Source organism: Papaver somniferum, chromosome 1, assembly GCF_003573695.1.
Source record: "Papaver somniferum cultivar HN1 chromosome 1, ASM357369v1, whole genome shotgun sequence".
Lineage (NCBI taxonomy): Eukaryota > Viridiplantae > Streptophyta > Magnoliopsida > Ranunculales > Papaveraceae > Papaver > Papaver somniferum.
In genome coordinates, this window is record NC_039358.1 from 51,373,665 (window position 1) to 51,391,732 (window position 18,068).

General features: G+C 36.2%; 2 protein-coding genes and 1 non-coding gene across 3 annotated transcripts; 2 read left to right on the forward strand and 1 right to left on the reverse strand.

The window, feature by feature from the left end:
- The first annotated feature begins 299 nt into the window (after positions 1-299).
- On the forward strand, positions 300-7,387 carry LOC113286458 (uncharacterized protein KIAA0930 homolog). Its single transcript, XM_026535081.1, has 12 exons — positions 300-514; positions 1,161-1,350; positions 1,473-1,547; positions 1,924-2,030; positions 2,253-2,313; positions 3,135-3,194; positions 3,284-3,358; positions 4,246-4,398; positions 4,945-4,999; positions 5,448-5,570; positions 6,054-6,292; positions 7,010-7,387. Exons 1-12 carry the CDS (start codon positions 480-482, stop codon positions 7,031-7,033), a joined length of 1,197 nt encoding a protein of 398 aa, XP_026390866.1. The 5' UTR covers positions 300-479; the 3' UTR covers positions 7,034-7,387.
- A 30-nt stretch (positions 7,388-7,417) lies between these two features.
- On the reverse strand, positions 7,418-7,490 carry TRNAR-ACG. The gene has a single exon. It is a non-coding gene; the product is annotated as a tRNA-Arg (tRNA).
- Positions 7,491-8,692: 1,202 nt separating this feature from the next.
- On the forward strand, positions 8,693-10,009 carry LOC113328901 (basic leucine zipper 4-like). Its single transcript, XM_026575894.1, has one exon. The coding sequence runs from the start codon at positions 9,283-9,285 to the stop codon at positions 9,832-9,834; it is 552 nt and encodes a 183-aa protein (XP_026431679.1). The 5' UTR covers positions 8,693-9,282; the 3' UTR covers positions 9,835-10,009.
- Positions 10,010-18,068: the final 8,059 nt, after the last annotated feature.

Sequence of the window (18,068 nt, forward strand, 5' to 3'; positions counted from 1 at the left end):
GCGGTAGAGCACTGCTACTCGTTGATGGTGTTTTTTGTCCCATCTTTATAACACGTTTGGATACATCTAGAAGTAACTTTTTATAAGAAGTTAGTCTGGATGCAAAATTACAGAATGATTTCTGGGATCAAACAAAATGTTTCTGTTTGTGCTTCTGGTATCCAAACATGGTATTAAATGTTTTCGATCACCAATTACACGCCTCTTCTGTTTCAAATTTCCGAGATAAACCGGTAGTTGGAGTTGGTGGTACCTGTCGACAATAAACGTGTGACTTTTTATCGTTTTGGTTAGAGAGGTTCAGTTAAACGCCAACACCCGTCACTTCATTACCCCGCCCCTATCTCCTTCTCTGTCGTTAACTCGTCAACTCTATTACTCCTCTCATGCGGTTGTCATCATCAACACAACAAATCTCGCCGGATTTTTAAGGTTCTTCGAATTGAAAGTCTAATTTGGTGTTGTAAAGGAACTACACAATGCTCGGTGATGGAGAAGAAGATACGCCATCCAGGTAGATGCATGTTTTTTTAGTCGAAATTAGGGGCTTTTTGATTGCTGAATTGATGAAATTTTGTTCATTTTGATCTGTTAATCCTAGCTGACTAAAATTTAATGTTTTGATTCAATTTCAAGTAAAATTTTAGGGTGTAATTTGTAGGAATGAAAATAAAAAAGTATGGTTTGAGTAGTAACAATGCAGTGAATTGGAAGAAATTGTCGTGAAATTGGGGTTACTTCTTGCTCAGGGGAAAGTTTTCTGTGACTGACATGAAGCCCTTTTAGTCACCACAAGAGGGCCTCCGCTGGCCGATAAGAGACTGAAAGAAATGTGTCTATCAGTCTATGAATGTGTCTATGTCTACCAGCAAAAGAATTTCAATACTATTAGGTTTGATTATACATTTTTAACGAGATGTGCGAAAGTGCTAATGCTTAAGTTGATTTGCTTCGTGTTGATATAATTGACCTTTATACCAGAACCCCTTTGTAGTTGTACATTCTTAACGTGGTTATCTAGCATAAACTTTTAAGTGATAATAGGTTTTTGGAATCTGATTTCTTGGAATGGGTAGATCATGCTTGATGGAAAATGTATACATGAATGAACATTTTTAATGAGTTTAATATAAATGAATGGTTCTTCACTTCTTTGGCAGGCATGAATTGTTGAGTATGGTAAAGAAGCATTCAAATATGTTGGTGAAAATAGATGATGATGAAAAGGATCCTTCTGATGTCGAAATGGACTTGAACTTCTGGAAAGGCATCCTGGATGTGTATTTCATTCGTGGTAGGGAATCAAGGGGCCGTCAAGAGGATGATCTCATATTCTTCGTGAGGAAAATGGTACTGTCCTGGAAGTCTAACTTCTTATTAACTTCGTCTTTATGTGTGTTTTAAAATTTTCTACTTCACATTGCCAAATAATCTTGGGAACCTACTTCTTATGGTGAGTTATGGTGTTCCAGAATCTGCATGGATATGGATTTAATGACCATATGGAAGGAGAACCTCCCTATTTTGTGCGTAGGTGGGCATCTAAGGTAAATATGACGGCTTCAAGCTTTGGTCTTTTCTCCTTCCATTTATGAATTGTTGTGAATATGTCTAGCTAGATAGTTATTATTGGCCTCAAATCAGTTTATTGACCGGTCGTTTAACAACAAGATAGAGGAAGAACAGTGGTTTGATACCTAAAACTGAAAGGCAGTTGATGAATCCACGCACACATTATTAGGATATTATGGATAGTGATATATTTTACCTGACACCAGAGATCAAATGTCATCAAGCTTTGCATCTATGATTGCAATACCATCAATACTATCTCATCACATCAGAATAATAAGCCTAATTCATTTTTCAGATGGAGTTCTATCTTTCTAGGTAGTAATTATATATTTTCTTCATGTCTATTAGATGGAAACAGTTGTTGGTCCAAATTCTGCAGATGTGGACTGGAGGCGATCCTTTTATTTGAACTTAATAGCTCATACTTCCTACACCGTAACAGTTGCTATTTGCAGGTATCGCTTTACAACTATAATTTCTTAGTAGACCTAAACATTAGACGTTCATCGGTTGTTTCTAGTTGTAGTTATAAATTAACCTCTTCATTGCCACAAAGGATAGTCTCGTCTCTCATTTCTGTTTAGTTATAAATTAACTTCATCAGTATCTCTGATCTGGACCTGCTGTTTTCTACTTTTCTTGTTCAACTTTTAACGTTATATGTGGATGTGTTTCAGTATTCAAGATCTCCGGGGTCATCAAAATGATGCTGAAACAAAATTATCTCCTATATATAAGGTTCAAAGCTTCCACCACAACTCTTTCGAAAGGTCACTTAAATAATGGCGTTTTTGTTGAATATAGCCTTTGAAGTTAATTGCCTTTTAAGAAGTTCTTTTTGTTTTTGTCTTTCCCACAAACTTGTCAATAAGAACGTAAAGTTGGCGCTAGTGTAGGATTAGAAAGGGAATATTTGTGATTTGCACATTTCAATCAATATATTTATAGACCCTAGAGAGGTTAAAGCCTAAATTGATTCTAGGGAGCTCTTACCTCATTAAAACATGTTGAACAATTTTAAGAGCACATATGGGAAAACAACTTTAGATAGGACTTATGTAGACCAGACCAGGTAGGTGCAAACTGCCACAACTTTTCATTGCACGTGACTTAATTATCTCAACTAGAAAGTAAAAAAAGTATAAGCAACAAGACAACTGCAAATAAATTGAACTAAGAAAAAGGATTTCTTGCAGTTCTGTGATTTAACAGACGTGTCCTGCATTTTCTTATTGGTAAGTCTGTTGATATGTTCTATATGATCCAAAGATGTTTCTTTTTTCACCGACCACTTTATTCAGAATTAACTCATCTTTTTTTTCAGCCTAAAGAGCTAGGGAACCATCTCTTTTAGGTTTCACTATGTCATCCGCTTAGCAAGCTAAACTTAGCTGTAAGCAGATAGATATATAGTTTCATCTTGTGATGTTGAAGCATCTTTTTTTTTTTCTTCTTTTCGAGATTCCTCCATCTAGCCAGATGACCTAAGCATAGCGACATATCAGTCTAAGTTTTTTGGTGTGATATGCTTACATTTCCAATTGTTCCATTTGTAACAGGTTGTGAAAACTGTCTATGCATCTGCAAGTCGAGTCAATATTCATTTGGACTCAAAGAAGGTCAGTTATCTTTCAATTAGTTTAACGTATTACATTTTATACTATTTCAATTCATTTGTAAGCTCTACTTTTCACCCATGTGTTTGCAGGAAGTGGAAACTAGTTCTGCATATCCAGATATTTGTTTTGCTATTGATGATTTCGATTCCACCTTCGGTGCAGTGGTAAGTAGGTTTATGATACATCGTTTAGTGTATTGACGTCTTTTAGATTGTGCTGTTTAATTTTGGAATTGCATTCATGTATATGGTTTGCTGGTGTAGTGGTTGTGGATGCTGAATGAATTGTTAATTTTTCTGTTAAGCTCTTTTTTACTTTCTACAAAACCTATCATGGCAGTCATAATTATGAAGCATAGAAGCTAAGTAAAAGATATGAATGCAAGATAAGAGGTGGGACAGTCTGTTGCACGTGTTAAGATACAACTGGGACTTGATATGTCTTTTACAAGGATTTGTTTGTTGTCCTATATACGTTAAGAGGTTGGACAGTCGTAATTATTAGTTACAGCGGGCCTTGCATTTTTTGTGACTGTGCTAGACGCCCATACCCATTTCAGGTTGTATCAAAGCCTGTTTTTAAATTTGTAACACAGTGAACGCAGAAATGCATCATACTAAGTCAATCTCCATTATTCTCGATCATTCTCGTATTTAAATATTAGAGAAGAGTTCCCTGAAGCTCTTGGGACTTCTTTTAGTTATTTACCTAAACTCGTCAGAGACCTTCAGAGTGCTTCTTCACAATATTGTCAATCTCATCTGGATGTCATACCATTTTAGCATCCCTTGGGATTTTAATGGTTCTTTTTGCATTGAAGAATATTCAGACTGCAAACAATATGAACATAATGTCAAAGTGGGATTTCTCTTTTAGATACGGGTGAATTGGTGGAGAAGGTCATATACTTATCATCCTGACTTAATGTCTCCTTGAAACATTTCAACCATTTAATTTATAGAGGTTATGTTTATCTGAATATTCCAACTGATTTGGAGCCTAGGATCTGTTTCAATGGAACTGATACACATTTTCACGTGTTACTATACAGGTATTGACAGAAATGGATCATTGCTACTGCGTACTTCTCAATGCACATGACGGGGCAGCATTTCCCGCTGACAAGGCAGTGGATAGTGGCACCGGTAGTGACAAATCTCCCTTGAGTAGTGACATTGGTTCAGGGAGAGGCGTTATTCCAAAGGTTTTGGTTCATCTTTGATTACTATTTGTCCTGCTTCTTATTTTGTTTGCCCAAATCTGTCGGGATTCATGTGGCATAGGTTGGAGAACTCTCTCCATATTTTGGTTACTCTACAACGTGCATAGTAAACCACTATTTGGTTACTCTACAACATGCATAGTAAAACACTATTTTCTCTAAAATTATATGGTAGAGTCATTTCTTGCTTCTTAATTTTTTTCTCAAGATGAATATCATTACATATTGCAATAAAGATGCGAAGGTGCGGTATTTGCTCTTCACAGCAAGTGCATCATCCTATAAAGTTTGTATTAATTCTATGGGTTAGATCCTTGCTAGGAAAAAAACATCAATGCTACCAAGCATATAAGAGGAAGAAATGATGCAGAAGAAAAGATTAATGATTTTGATTGGGTTAAAATTCACCGTGACAATTAGTGCCTTTATGTAAGAACATCCAATTTTTGAAGCGTGAGGATGCTTTATTTATTTTATTATTGGCTTATATGACGTCGATCACCTAAAATTGTGGCGTTTGTGTTGCAGCGTACTCTGTTCTCAGGATTTGTCAGCTATCACATGGTTAGAGAAGCATATTATGGTACATACATCCTCATCTCACTATTATCATTATTATTTTTTTCTAGATTATCTAGCTTGAACTTGAGTCAGCTAACCTAGGGTATTAAATGGAATTGTTTTGATTATCGAATTTAAATAAGTTTCATTTTCTTCCACAATTGTTACTCCAAATAACACGGTGTTTACGCAATGGAGAAACTATGAAAGCTCTGAGATGTTTAAGCTCTGAGAAACTATGGAGAAACACGATGTTTATCATATTTTCACAAATTATGCAATAATGCTTCTCATAATTGAGAGTTTATCTATCATACCAATGAGCGAATTCATTGTCTGTATTACCCAAATTCAATACATTTTTTTAAAACTATTTCTGTTCTTTTTCCTAGGGACTTTGTGTATCAAGATTTCATGATTTTGACCAATCTCTGCTATTGTTTGTACTTCTTTGTTTTTTGCATATGCAGCTGGAAAATCTGGATTTGGTAGCCTTCTGTCGATTGGTCAATCTCCTGGTAAAACAGACAGAATTTACATGAGAGGTCCCGGAGGGCGAGGGGAAGTTGAAGTTGCAGTTTCCGACATTGCAGGTTATAAAGATTTTTTTTTTCTATCATAATCAACTAATGATGCATGAACATCCTTGGCTTTTTTTTTCCTTTTTGTTGTTGTTGTGGGGTCTGCATACATTACTTAAGAAAATAGGACTGCTATGAAATTACTGCAGCATTTTTTCCTTAAACTAATTAGGAACCACTTACTATATGATATTATGATTAGTTTAATTACTCTATTGTTAGTCCATAAAGATCAATGTTATTCATCTTATTTTATGTCAGTTAAAATTTACATAAAACTCATCTAAAAGCGCCATAAATCAGATTACAAGGATAGGTGCTCTTGAAATATATATATCTCAAACATTCTTTATCCACGCTTATATGTATCACTTCAAGGATTGTATTGAACTCACTGGATACTGTTGTGAAATGTGGTAGTCGATGCTAGGATTGAAGTCTCCGATAGAGAAATGTGTAACTCGAAAAGAAAATGATTATTGTTTTGCGATGTAGATCAAACCCACCAGGTTAACGACCCCTCTTCACCACTTCGGATGTCGAAAGGAAGTTTCGGCGACAATGTCGGTACACTATTTCGTAAAGCAGCTTCAGCAGCATCTATTGCTGCAAAACAAGCCTATGCCGCTGCCACTTCCTCCAGTAGGTTTGATGATGAGCATCTTCCCCTCAAATGCAACTTAATGTCCATATCCTTACCTTGGGAGTATCTTGCTCATGATCTTCTGTTCAAGGTCAGCTCCACTCTTTTAATCTGCCAAGCTTTGTGGTACCTCTTATTTTTGGACAAAATGACCCCTAAATAATCTAGGGATATGACCAGTTAAATAATTTTGTCCTTTGTTTAAGTTAGCTTTTTTTCTTGGGCCCTTCTTATTTTTAATCATAAATATGATGCCCAATGGAATAATATTGTTTGGTGCTATCAACATAGCAACTGAGTCAATAACATCTGATCACTATCAGTTAAAAAATTCCATAATCCACATTCTTATTGGTCATCTTTTCCTTCTTTTTTTTTGCACATTAGGTGTCTTACTGTCTTCATTTCCTTTAATAAATCTGATAATATATTCAAACCAAGCAACCAATAAAGTCTATCTTCTGGAACTACATCTCAGCTTTCCTAATGATGCTGGAACCCTGTAACCAGTGACATAGCTTCAAAGTGCATCTTCACCACCAGCCCTATAGGTTTCAAATAAAATAAAATCACTAATAAAACCAAAATCTTACAGAAGACAATGAAACTAATCCTGCTTACATCAGCGATTTTGCAGCAAAATCATTTTATCCATATCTGTATTCTGCACAATCTTTGGTACTGCCTCGGGCATTATTAACTGCATTAGCTGTTTATTACCAGAGTCCTCTTTTGTTTGTATATATATCTGTTTCCAATGTTATCACGTTTACGATTCTCAAATTACTAATATTGATTGCTTATGCAGGAAGCCCCTCCGGTTGCTATGTGATGGTCACATAGCAAATACACTCGTATGAATTCATGGGAGCTTCTGCCTTTGACTAACAACACTGCTTCAGAGACTGACAACTTGTATATATCATCATATAGTCTGTCTAGATCTTAGCTTTAATCTTTCTACAGTTATAGGTTGCTGTTGTTGTAAAACTTAAGTTTATTGTTAGCATCCAGCATAGTTGTGTAAGTTATCTGAATATCCTCGTGAATCGGCCTCACCGACTTTAGTTTAAAGCAAGTCAATATGGTCATTTGAACCACTTTTAAAGTCGTTATCCACCAGAGGATCAATAATTTGGGCACTTTTTTCTTTGAATGATGAATAATAGTTCCGGGTATTGATAAATGAGAAAACAATAACGAAAGCACAAAAAAACGACTCTGCTGGGGATCGAACCCAGAGTCTCTGGTTTCGTAGACCAGCGCCTTATCCATTGGGCCAAGGAGTCTTGTTGTGCTCTTACTAGACTTTTTCATCTAAAGCTGATTCATAAATAATTATGAACCGAGACCTCCATTGCAACCAAATACAACACGAGCTTAATAAATGATAATCATCATGGTGATTAACCCAACTTAACGTGCATGGAATTGAGATTGAGATATCTCTGCGTAGGTTAGGTTAGGTCTTATAGCATGAGATGGGTCTGACACACATGGTCCTTAACTGCGTGACCACTATTACCCCCATTTCGTCTTTAAATCCAACCAATGAGTATTTTTGGCGAGTACTTTTTGTTTTTCTTTAAGGCAACTCAGTACTTGTTTGTGAAGAGATCAGACGAGAGGGAATCAAGAGCATCCAAGAAGAGGAGTGTAGGAGCAGTGCATAGCATTATCCTCGTGAATTCGGCATGCGACCACAACAACCCTCTTGTTCTATATGCTGTTGTGGCTTCCCTCTGTGGACGTACTTTTCCAACTTTTTGAATTGACTCCATGTGTAGTTAGATATATATATATATATATATATATATATATATATATATATGCTGTAGACAGTGAAATATATTAGCAGTCAAGTAACTGAATCTCATCAGCAAAAAGAAGAAAATAAAAAAGAAAAAGTCACTGCATACAAAAGCTAATTCTAGACTAGACAAGGGTAAGGTAAAAAAAAGAAGAACTTTCTTTTCTTTATTACACTAAACGTGATAAAAATTTAAAATAACTCCTGTGTGCATATAAGTGGAACAATTGACTTATCCGGATTTACCATCACACTGGAGAAGCTGCTGGTAAGATTGACTATATTATCTGATAACAAAAAAAAAAAAAAAATGTTACCCTAGCTATATATAATAAAGCAGCATGCACTAATGTTGGATGTCACTTGTACACCGAGCTCAAACAGTGTATGTAATCCCTGAATATGCTATACAGAGAAGAAAAAGCAAAGTTTAAAAGCATAAAGGATGAAAAAGCAGATAATAATAAAGGAAAAACAGTGAAAAAAGAAAGTTAATGGAAAATAGCTATGTCCTATGTACGTAAATGTTGTCGACAATGAGAAGAAGAATCGAAGAAGAAAATGAATAGCCTTCCTTCCTTGTGCAAACTCTTCATCAGAGAACTGTAAATTCTCAACCAGGGATTGTAATGTCAGACAGTCAGTGCATGCATGAGTATAGTGCGCAAAGTGAGTGCTATATTGAGTTGAGATCTTGATGCGAATCTGAAAACTGTACTACCTTCTTCTTCTTCTTCTTTATCGTCGACCTATAATAAGACACCCTGCTCACCGTAAGTGCTCTTCCACCCGATCACCACCACAACTTGGCAATACACCCTTTACAAATGTCAAAAACTTAGCGGATCCCAAACTTACAGGAAACAACTATCATCATCACTGCCGTACAATCTAAATAGAAACGTGGTCCATGTGATGCCCACCATTTGTAAATTGCATCTATATCTTCGCGATTAAGCTAATCAAAACAGTGGACGGACCCATATGCTTTTCCCCCAGCCCCAGAAGTTAAAGGTGTGACCTGACTCAAATCTCTCAGAAATCCCATCTGTAGATCTTACTCGTTTACGCTAAATGACAATACCCCTGTGCTAACATCAGCATTGTCTTCGAGTGGCCTCTTCCAGCGTCAATAAAATAGCCATCTCTTACACTTCGTTCCTTCCGTTTCCCTCTCCACTCTCCCTCATACTCCTTAATTTTTAAGCTTGTGGTTTGATTCTTAGTGTCTAAATAAGTAGTTTTCCGGTCATCAATAGTCAGAGTAAGTCATGTTGACATCATCAGTCGGATATGGAATCCCACCTGCCGATTTCGCGAGTGGTTTTACACCATGGGAAGACCAAGAGTTTATGTCATCTCTTTTCCTACCTCAGCAGCAAGATCCTATATATTCCTCCAATAACAATAGCGGTTCGGATAATGAGCCAAACCAACCCGCTAGTAATGATAGTAATAATGAGTTAGTAGTGGTTGATGAGCGTAGAAAGAGAAGAATGATATCGAACCGGGAATCAGCGAGACGGTCTAGAATGAGAAAAGAAAGACATTTGCAAGATTTAAGGAACCAAATGAACCGGATGAAAATTGAGAACCAGGATTTGGCGAACCGATTTGCGTTTATTAATCATTCTAATCAGGTCTTACGTAGAGATAATGATCGGCTTCGTTATGAATCTTCGTCTCTTCGTCGTAGATTATCTGATATTCGTCGGACATTGATTTTTCGACAGCTCCAATCTTTATCTTCTTCTTCGGTTTCTACTACTACTAGTGTGCCGTTTAAAACAGTTGGTGAACAACTTCACTCGTTGATTGCATAATCATATGATTTTTAAGTGATACGAGCGTCTGCCTTAGCTAGTTAGATATGGAATCCTAATATAGAACAATTATAGACGTGTAAAATATATTAGATTTATTTTCTTTTTCTCCTTTGTGCATTATTAGATGTATTGTTTCGTCATGAGGTTTTGGAAATGGTGGCGGGGTTTGGAAAAATAACGTATTGTATAAGATTTTCAAGTTGGTATTTATTTATTTTTTACCCTTTTTTGCTTCGATTGATTTTTTACGTGCATACTCGCCATATTGTCGACCACTCTTGTTAAACTCTTTTCATTTTTATGGTAAACATGGTTAAAATTTCAAATCATGCTTTGGTCAAAACAACCTTGTAAATAGTTGCCCAAAATTTATCGTTGTGCGTGATTATTTACTCAGGCAGAATGCTGCCCGATGAGAAATAATAAATGACAATATGATATCACCAAGGACAACAACAGATTAGTGTTGCACTGTTGCAATTCCAAAGCAAAGCCAATAAGAAATTCATCTTTTTGTTTATTGTTTGTATTCTTGAAAGATAAACTTTTGATTTATCATGATTAATACGGACACAAGATAGCGCATGAGCAATTCAGGTTGGCCGCTTGTATTTTATTCCAAGGGATTTCGTTAGCGATGACGAAAGATTCCATGGAGTTTCTGTTTTTAGTTTAAAAGTTTAAGTTAGATGAGGTTACCTGCAATTTACTAATTTTCATCAAATACATGAATTAAAGTGAATGGTTTGTTAAATATTAAACCGTACCTACATTTGGTAGATCAACCATTAGATTAAGTATAATTTAATCATACATTAACTTAAACAATCCGTTATTAGATTAATCCATTGAGTGATGCAAGTATCATCACTTATTCAAGTTGGACTATAATTTCATCAAAGTTAAACTAATCTATACGAAGAGAAAACACTGTGAAGGCTCAACCGATGTAGCCTATATGAATGAACCATGATTTTTGGGCATACCTAAATCTTTCTAGGCATACAAAACAATAGTTCCATCTTGGGTGACCTTATAAGGGGTACCCTATGGGTAGTTCAATTACCTATATACCCTTAATACAAAAATTTAAAATCAGTTTTCTAAAAAATCAAAATCAGTTTCCCTTACCATCTCTTCTTCTTCCTCCTCCTCTAACCGAACTCTTCCCCCTCCTACGAAAAAAAAAATTCATCATCGTGATTAATTGTCGATTCGTAAAAATTTGATCGTCAATTAAACTCAACCACATAATGAATCGTACAAAGAAAAGCAGGGACTAGGCAAACCAAATCGTCTTCTAATCCGTCAATCAAAGATGAAGGTGTAGAAATTGAAAATCAACCACCAATTGAACCAGAAATTGAACCAACTGCATCTCCAACTCCGGAAATGAGGATAAGAAAGCAAGTTTATAAACTCAATCTCCTATTTGCTGTTTTTCATCGATTAAATGACGGTTACAGTGTTGGGTTCGGCTCAAAATTGAGTTGCGTTTTTAGCCGAACTGTTCTTCACAAAAGCTTCCTGTAAGTGTATATGAACAGTTCAGCATGAATTTCAAGCCGAACCTCACATATAGAGATACATAGGGGTTCGGCGTATTCGATAATCATAATATGTGCCGAACCTAGCACATTTACGAGGTTCGGCTATTATGATATTCTCAATATGTTCCGAACCAATAACAATATTTTAACCCAAAAAATAACAAATTGATGTTCGGCTCATACGATTTTCGAAATGTAAGCCGAACCAGTAATTATTTTTTTTCCGAGCTATTCAGGATGTTGTTCGGCTTACTATGAAACTTTCATATAAGCCGAACTAGTGTTTAGCAAAAGGGTTGGAATTGAAAATTATAGGTTCGACGCATGCAGTAAATAGATTCATTGAGCCGAACCGTTCATCAATTGGTAGACTCGGCTCATACATGTGAGCCGAACCTCAACCTGTTTCGCCGAACCATGATCCAAAAAGTCATCTAAACAACCTTTATAATTCTGAAAATTATCTTAATCACTAAACAAAATATTTAATCACTAATCAATATTACTAACACTAATACGTAAAAGGCAGATTTGCCATTAAAAAAAGCATTACTAACATTTAATTGTTTCATATTCCAATCAAAGTTAACAGCTAAAGAGAGTACAAGTATAATGGTTGTAGGTTTCACAACAGGACTGAAAGTTTCAGTGAAATCAAATCCTTCAACCTGATGAAATCCCTTTGCTACTAATCTAGATTTACATCTTTCTATAGTACCATCTGGTTTATACTTTATCTTAAAGACCCATTTGCAACCTACTACATTATGAGATGGATTAGGTGGTACCTTTGTCCAAGTGCCAACATCCAGTAAAGCATTATTTTCTTTCTCCATAGCTTTCAACGAAACTGGTATCTTTGCAGCTTGAGAGTAACATGTAGGGGTAATATTTTCAAAGTGAGATATATGAGAGGCAGACAAAGCATATTTTGTTGAGAAGAATACCTTTGGTTTGAAAGTACCCACTTTAGCTCTTGTGACCATTTTATGTGAATTCATAGCACTGTCAGTAGAAGTAGTAATTATTGCTGTAGTTTCAGAATCAGGTAATGAAGTATTATCAATACAAGAAGCAATAGAAATATCAGAAGTAATAGAAGTATTATGTAGAACTGAAGAATCAGTATCAGTGGAAGATATAGAAGGATCCAAAGTTACAGGAGTAGTTGGAAAATACAAAAATACTGTAGAAGTAGTAGTTTGCTGTTGAGAAAGTGTTTTATAAGGAAAATTATCTTCATGAAAAACCACATGTCTGGATACAAATAATTTACCATTAGATGGATTTAAACATCTGTAACCTTTGTGTTCTGAACTGTATCCAAGAAATACACACTGCACACTTCTAGGTTGCAATTTGTTATTAGTGTAAGGCTTAAACACAAACATCCAAAAGATTTAACAAAGAAATAATCTGGTGCTTTATTGAATAAGAACTGAAATGGGGTAGAGAAAGATAATGATCTTGTTGGAAGCCTGTTATAACATAGTTGGCAGTGGATAAGGCATCAAACCAAAACTCAAATGGCAATACATCTTGATAAAGAAAAGTTCTTGTGATCTCTAGAAGATGTTTATGTTTTGATTCTGCCACACCATTATGTTCAGATATGTGTGGGAAAGTAATTTCATGAGAGATACCACTATTAAGTAACACCTTTGTGAGAGAATTATTGACAAACTCTCCTCCTCCATCAGTCCTAATAATTTTGATATGTAAGTTTAACTGATTTTCTATGTAAGCCTTGAAATTCTCAAAAGTAGTCTTAAAATCTGATTTAAGAGACAAAGGATAAACCCAACATAATTTTGTGTAATCATCAATGATATTAACATAATATATGAAACCATTTGAAGAAATAACTGGAGCAGGATCCCATACATCCATGTGAAGCAATTGTAAAAGAGATGTAGTTACAGACATAAACATATTAAAAGGTTTCTTATGACTTCTACAAACTTGACACTCAGTACAAGTAAGATTTTTTTCTGAAATATTGAGAATTTTATCTAGCCTACTAAGAGATTGAAAGGAAGGATGGGCTAATCTTCTATGCCAAATTGTTGAGGAAGCTTATTACAAGCAAAAGCTGTTGAAGGAACTGGAGATGTAATGATGCCTTGTAGAGGGTAAAGACCATCCTTAATGGGACCTTGAAAAAGAGTTTGTCATGTCTTCACATCCTTTACAATATAATCATTGGAAGTGAAAGTCAGAGAGCAATTATTATCTCTGGTAAACCTATGGACTGAAATTAAGTTCTGTGATGCTAAAGGGACATGAAGAATATCTTTGAGAGTAAATTTGTTATTTGGTACTTGAACTAAAGAAGAACCAGTTTTATGAATTTACATCTTCACCATTTGCAGTAGTGACAGATTCTAAGCCTCGATAAGAAGAAGTTGAAGCAATATTAGAAGCATCGGCAGTCAAGTGATGTGTTGCACCTGAATCAACATACCAAGGATTTTGTCCCATAACATTTGCTGAAGCAAGCATAGCCTGTAGATTTCTTGGTGGATTTCTCCCTTGATATGAGAAATTCATCATGTTCCAACATTCATCAGCAGCATGTCCATATTTGTGATATATTTGACAGGTTGGTCTCTCAACAGAGGAAATAGATGTGGAGCCAAAAGAAGCAGGTTTTGGAACAGAAGTAGGATATGAAGTAGTTGATGTTGTTGGAGAAGGTAGAATACTAGCACCTATACCAAAACCTCTACAAGGATATGAATTTCTACCTCCCCTGTGAAAACCTCTAGAAGTTCCTCTACCATTGTTATTGCCAGATGCATAAAAATCTCTATTGGTGGATTCAAGAGAAGAACTTGCAAGTTTGCTGTTAATAACCATTTCTTCACTAAGTAACAAGTTATGTAATTCAATACTTGACACAGGAGGAGTTCTCATTCTCACAGAAGTAGCAAAAGAATTATAATCAGCATTTAAACCCCCTAAAGTAACAACTACAATTTCATCATCAGATACTATAGAGCCAGTAGCAGCTAATTGATCAGTAATAGTCTTGATTTCACTAGTATAAGCAGTTATTGTTGAATTCCCTTTCTTGATATTCATAAGCTTTGTTCTTAATTGTATATAATGAGTAGACGAGATTCGAGCAAAACAATCAGAAATACCTTTCCAAAGCTCATAAGACGATGTAGCAGTAGCAAAGTATGAGATAACATCATCAGAGACTATAGATGTAATCCACATCATAATTGTAGCATCCTCATCCATCCAATCCGTGTATAAAGGATTTTCCACTCCATTATTCGCATTAGTTCGAGTTGTATATTGTGGTGGACACTCAGAAGAACCATCAAGATATTTCATCAACTTGAATTTTCGAACCACAAGTAACATCAAGGCTTTCCAGATGAGAAAATTGTCATCTTTCAGTTTTAGTTGAACAATACTTGTTAATTGATTAAAAGGAACTTTGGAAATTGAGTTTACTGTTGGATTTTCCATTAAATAAATTCGAAGAAAGATTCAAGAAAATATCAAGATGAAAGATGATTAAAGAATCAGATCTAGAAAAGAAATCAGAAAGATTTGGATGTAGTATTGAACAGAAAAAAGATGATGAAGATGAAGAAGATGAAGAAGAAGATGATGAAGATGAAGATGATGAAGATGAAGATGATGAAGCAGCAGAATGTGAGATTGGATCGATTTTGGGGTCTGATACCATAGTGACATGAATTATTGAATGAAAACAGAATTATTGTTAACTCAAAACAAGACACAGTACAATGCCTTTAATACATACAGACACTGCAAGAAATAATAGTAGCCATACACGTGTAGATAACAGGACCACACAAACTGGACTGACAGCTAGACAAACCATACAGGCTGGACTGACAGCTAGATAAAGCAAGTAAAAAGCATACTATAAAAATACAGGAAACTAATTGTTACTACAAAGAAGCATACTTCAGTTTGTACTTGGATACAACAAACAATAAATTTGATATCGTGCAGTCTTAAAATTATTTACTAAGAAAACAGGTCCCTTGGTTTCCTAGAGAAGCTTCAGATGCTCTCAAACAAGTGAAAAGAATTTTCGCTAATGTCAAAAACAAGTAACCGTACTATATGGCCTATGGGTCTTTGGAGATTACTAGAACATTTGCAGCTTCTCTTATATATCTCATGGCAGCAGTTTCCTCCTTTTTAATGTCCATAAAAATTAATAAGGAACAACAATAGATCAAATCTCATTAAATTTATCAGACTTACCTAATTGCAACATGGAAATTTCTGTAACGAATAGATTCAAGAGGAGATAGTTGACTTTTTTGTGTGGTTTCGTCACTTGGGAGTTGGAGAAGAAGAAAGAATTCGTGTTTTTTTAGGCAGTTTAGTTGGTTAAGCTGTGCTTTAGGGGCGCAACAATTTCCGTGGGATTGGATAAATGAGGATTTTAGTGGAGATTTGTGGAAGCAAGGGGTCGCAACTGCACACCCTTGCTTCACGGTAGCTCCGCCACTAACTGTTTAAATGGACAAAAACGTAAAAATAGCCAGGATGTAAACAGTTTCATCCTACCCATTTTCAAATACTTTTTTTATTTTTAATTTACATTAGGATGCATCTAGTTTCATCCTTGCTATTTTTTAAGTTTTAGTCAGGATGAATCTAGTTTCATCCTTGCTACTTTTTTGGTGTCCACTTCATCCACACTAATTTTTACTCGTCCATATGAACCATGTTTTAAAAATATTTGGACAGATGACCCATTTTCTGATTCTAAAAACTATGGTAACTAGAGTTTGACTCAACATTTCTATGTCTTAAATCCAACTTAACAAAGTTTATTTCAGTAAGTAATTCAAGTTGTGCAAGTCATTCTGATGCTTGGTTGATTCAACCGAGAAGGGATCTGGGATATCTTTCCATTCAACGAATCCTAATACTTTTGACTGATAGATTCATGACGTTTGCCCTTTTCGAGGGAAATTTTCCTTCATAGGGATTCCTTTTCCTCAACTATCAAGTCATAAACATCAGTTGACCAGAAACTCTTGAAGAGAGTAAGTTGTCCTAATTATTGAGTGGAGCAGTTGCGATGTGGTTGGGACACATCGTAGAAGTATGTAGTCTACCTCATTTTTTCGACACATCTTAAAAACCAATTGTTTTTTTTTTCTGGAGATTTAGAGGGGATAATTTTTACGTAACTAACTTTTTATGCATTTTTGTGAGAAAAAGTATGAGACTTTTAGTTTTTAAACCAATTTATCATACTTGAAGATAGATGAAGAGGGGGATCATACTTAAAGTATGTGGCCCGACCACATCATAGCCGTGGCGATTCTCGAGTTTGCTTGATATCTTTTTTAATTTGAAAATCCTTCATAAGCATATAGATTTTCATTACCTTGATTGAATATGTTTCTGGAGTTAATCATATAGGTTTTTTGTTAGAGGCAGAATAGTGAAAGATCTTCACTTAGGTTGAAGCATGACGTTAGTGTTTATGGGTGAAAATTGTTCTGCCGATTTTGGTAATTTCGGTAGGTGAGTGAGAAACAAATCTAAACCCTAAAAAAGTGTACTGCACGGGAGTACTTTAGATTCGAGAGATCAATCTGTAAAACTCCGGCCTAAACCAAGAAGTGGCCGTTCCGGATTTGCTTCGGTCACAAAGAGGAGGAGAAGGGCTGGTTTAGGGAGGGAAGCGGAGAGAGTGTTGAGACCAGCACAGTTCTGGAAGAGTATTACTTGACTTGTATCAGAAGGTGAAAGCTTTTGGGAAAGCTAGCAAAGTTGCCTTTCTGAGTATTGTATTTCTCCTGACCAAAAACTTGTGGTCTTGGTGGAAATAGGTAAGACCTATTTATACAAGTCTAAGTGAAACGTACTCTGGCCTCGTAAGAAAAAGAAACGGATGAGTTAAATGGGAAGAGGTGGTAACGCCTGGTATTGATGGAATTTGATGGAATTGATGTTCCATAATGAAAGAGCGTTTCACCATTACTTTCTGTATTTACTAACCGTTTTATTCTTAATACACTGTCGTGAAACGGGAATTTGTGTATGCCGCACGCTGTAAACCGCCAAACCAAAACCCTAAAGAGCATCCCCCAGTTTGTGACATGTATTGATGTCTCGAGGGTTTTCATGGAAAGCGTGTAGCATGTCGCTGGTGTTTGATAAGTTGAGCTTGAGAGATGTGCCGGCTCAGTGGCGACCTTTGACGGTCGAGATTTTGCATCTTAAGAGAAATCGTGGCCTTTGATGTAGGCGCGACATGCCAAAGTGCAAGGGTTGCACGACATATGCCGATGGCTTGTGCGGAATGCCTTGGTTGTAGGTTGCACATCGGGTGCAAGTGGTAATTCCAAAATTCAAGTGTTGCATGAAATGTGCCAATGGGGCGCGTAGCGCTTTTGGCCCTAGGTTTGCACGGCTTGGCATGCTAGGTTGCAAGGGTCGCTTTGCATGTGTCAATGGCGCGTGTGGCGGCTTGGCACTAGGTTTGCACGGCTTGGCATGCTAGGTTGCAAGCGTTACTTGGCATGTGCCAATGATGCGTGTGGCGTCTTGGCCCTAGGTTTGCACGGCTAGGCATGCTAGGTCGCAAGAGTTGCTTGGCATGTGCCAATGGCATTTGTGGCGGCTTGGCCCTAGGTTTGCACGGCTAGGCATGCTAGGTCGCAA

Coding starts and splice junctions, on each gene's coding strand:
- LOC113328901 (XM_026575894.1), top strand. CDS start 9,283: ATGTTGACATCATCAGTCGGATATGGAATCCCACCTGCCGATTTCGCG.
- LOC113286458 (XM_026535081.1), top strand. CDS start 480: ATGCTCGGTGATGGAGAAGAAGATACGCCATCCAG. Junction 1,351..1,472: donor TATTCTTCGTGAGGAAAATG/GTACTGTCCTGG, acceptor ATGGTGTTCCAG/AATCTGCATGGATATGGATT. Junction 3,359..4,245: donor ATTCCACCTTCGGTGCAGTG/GTAAGTAGGTTT, acceptor GTTACTATACAG/GTATTGACAGAAATGGATCA.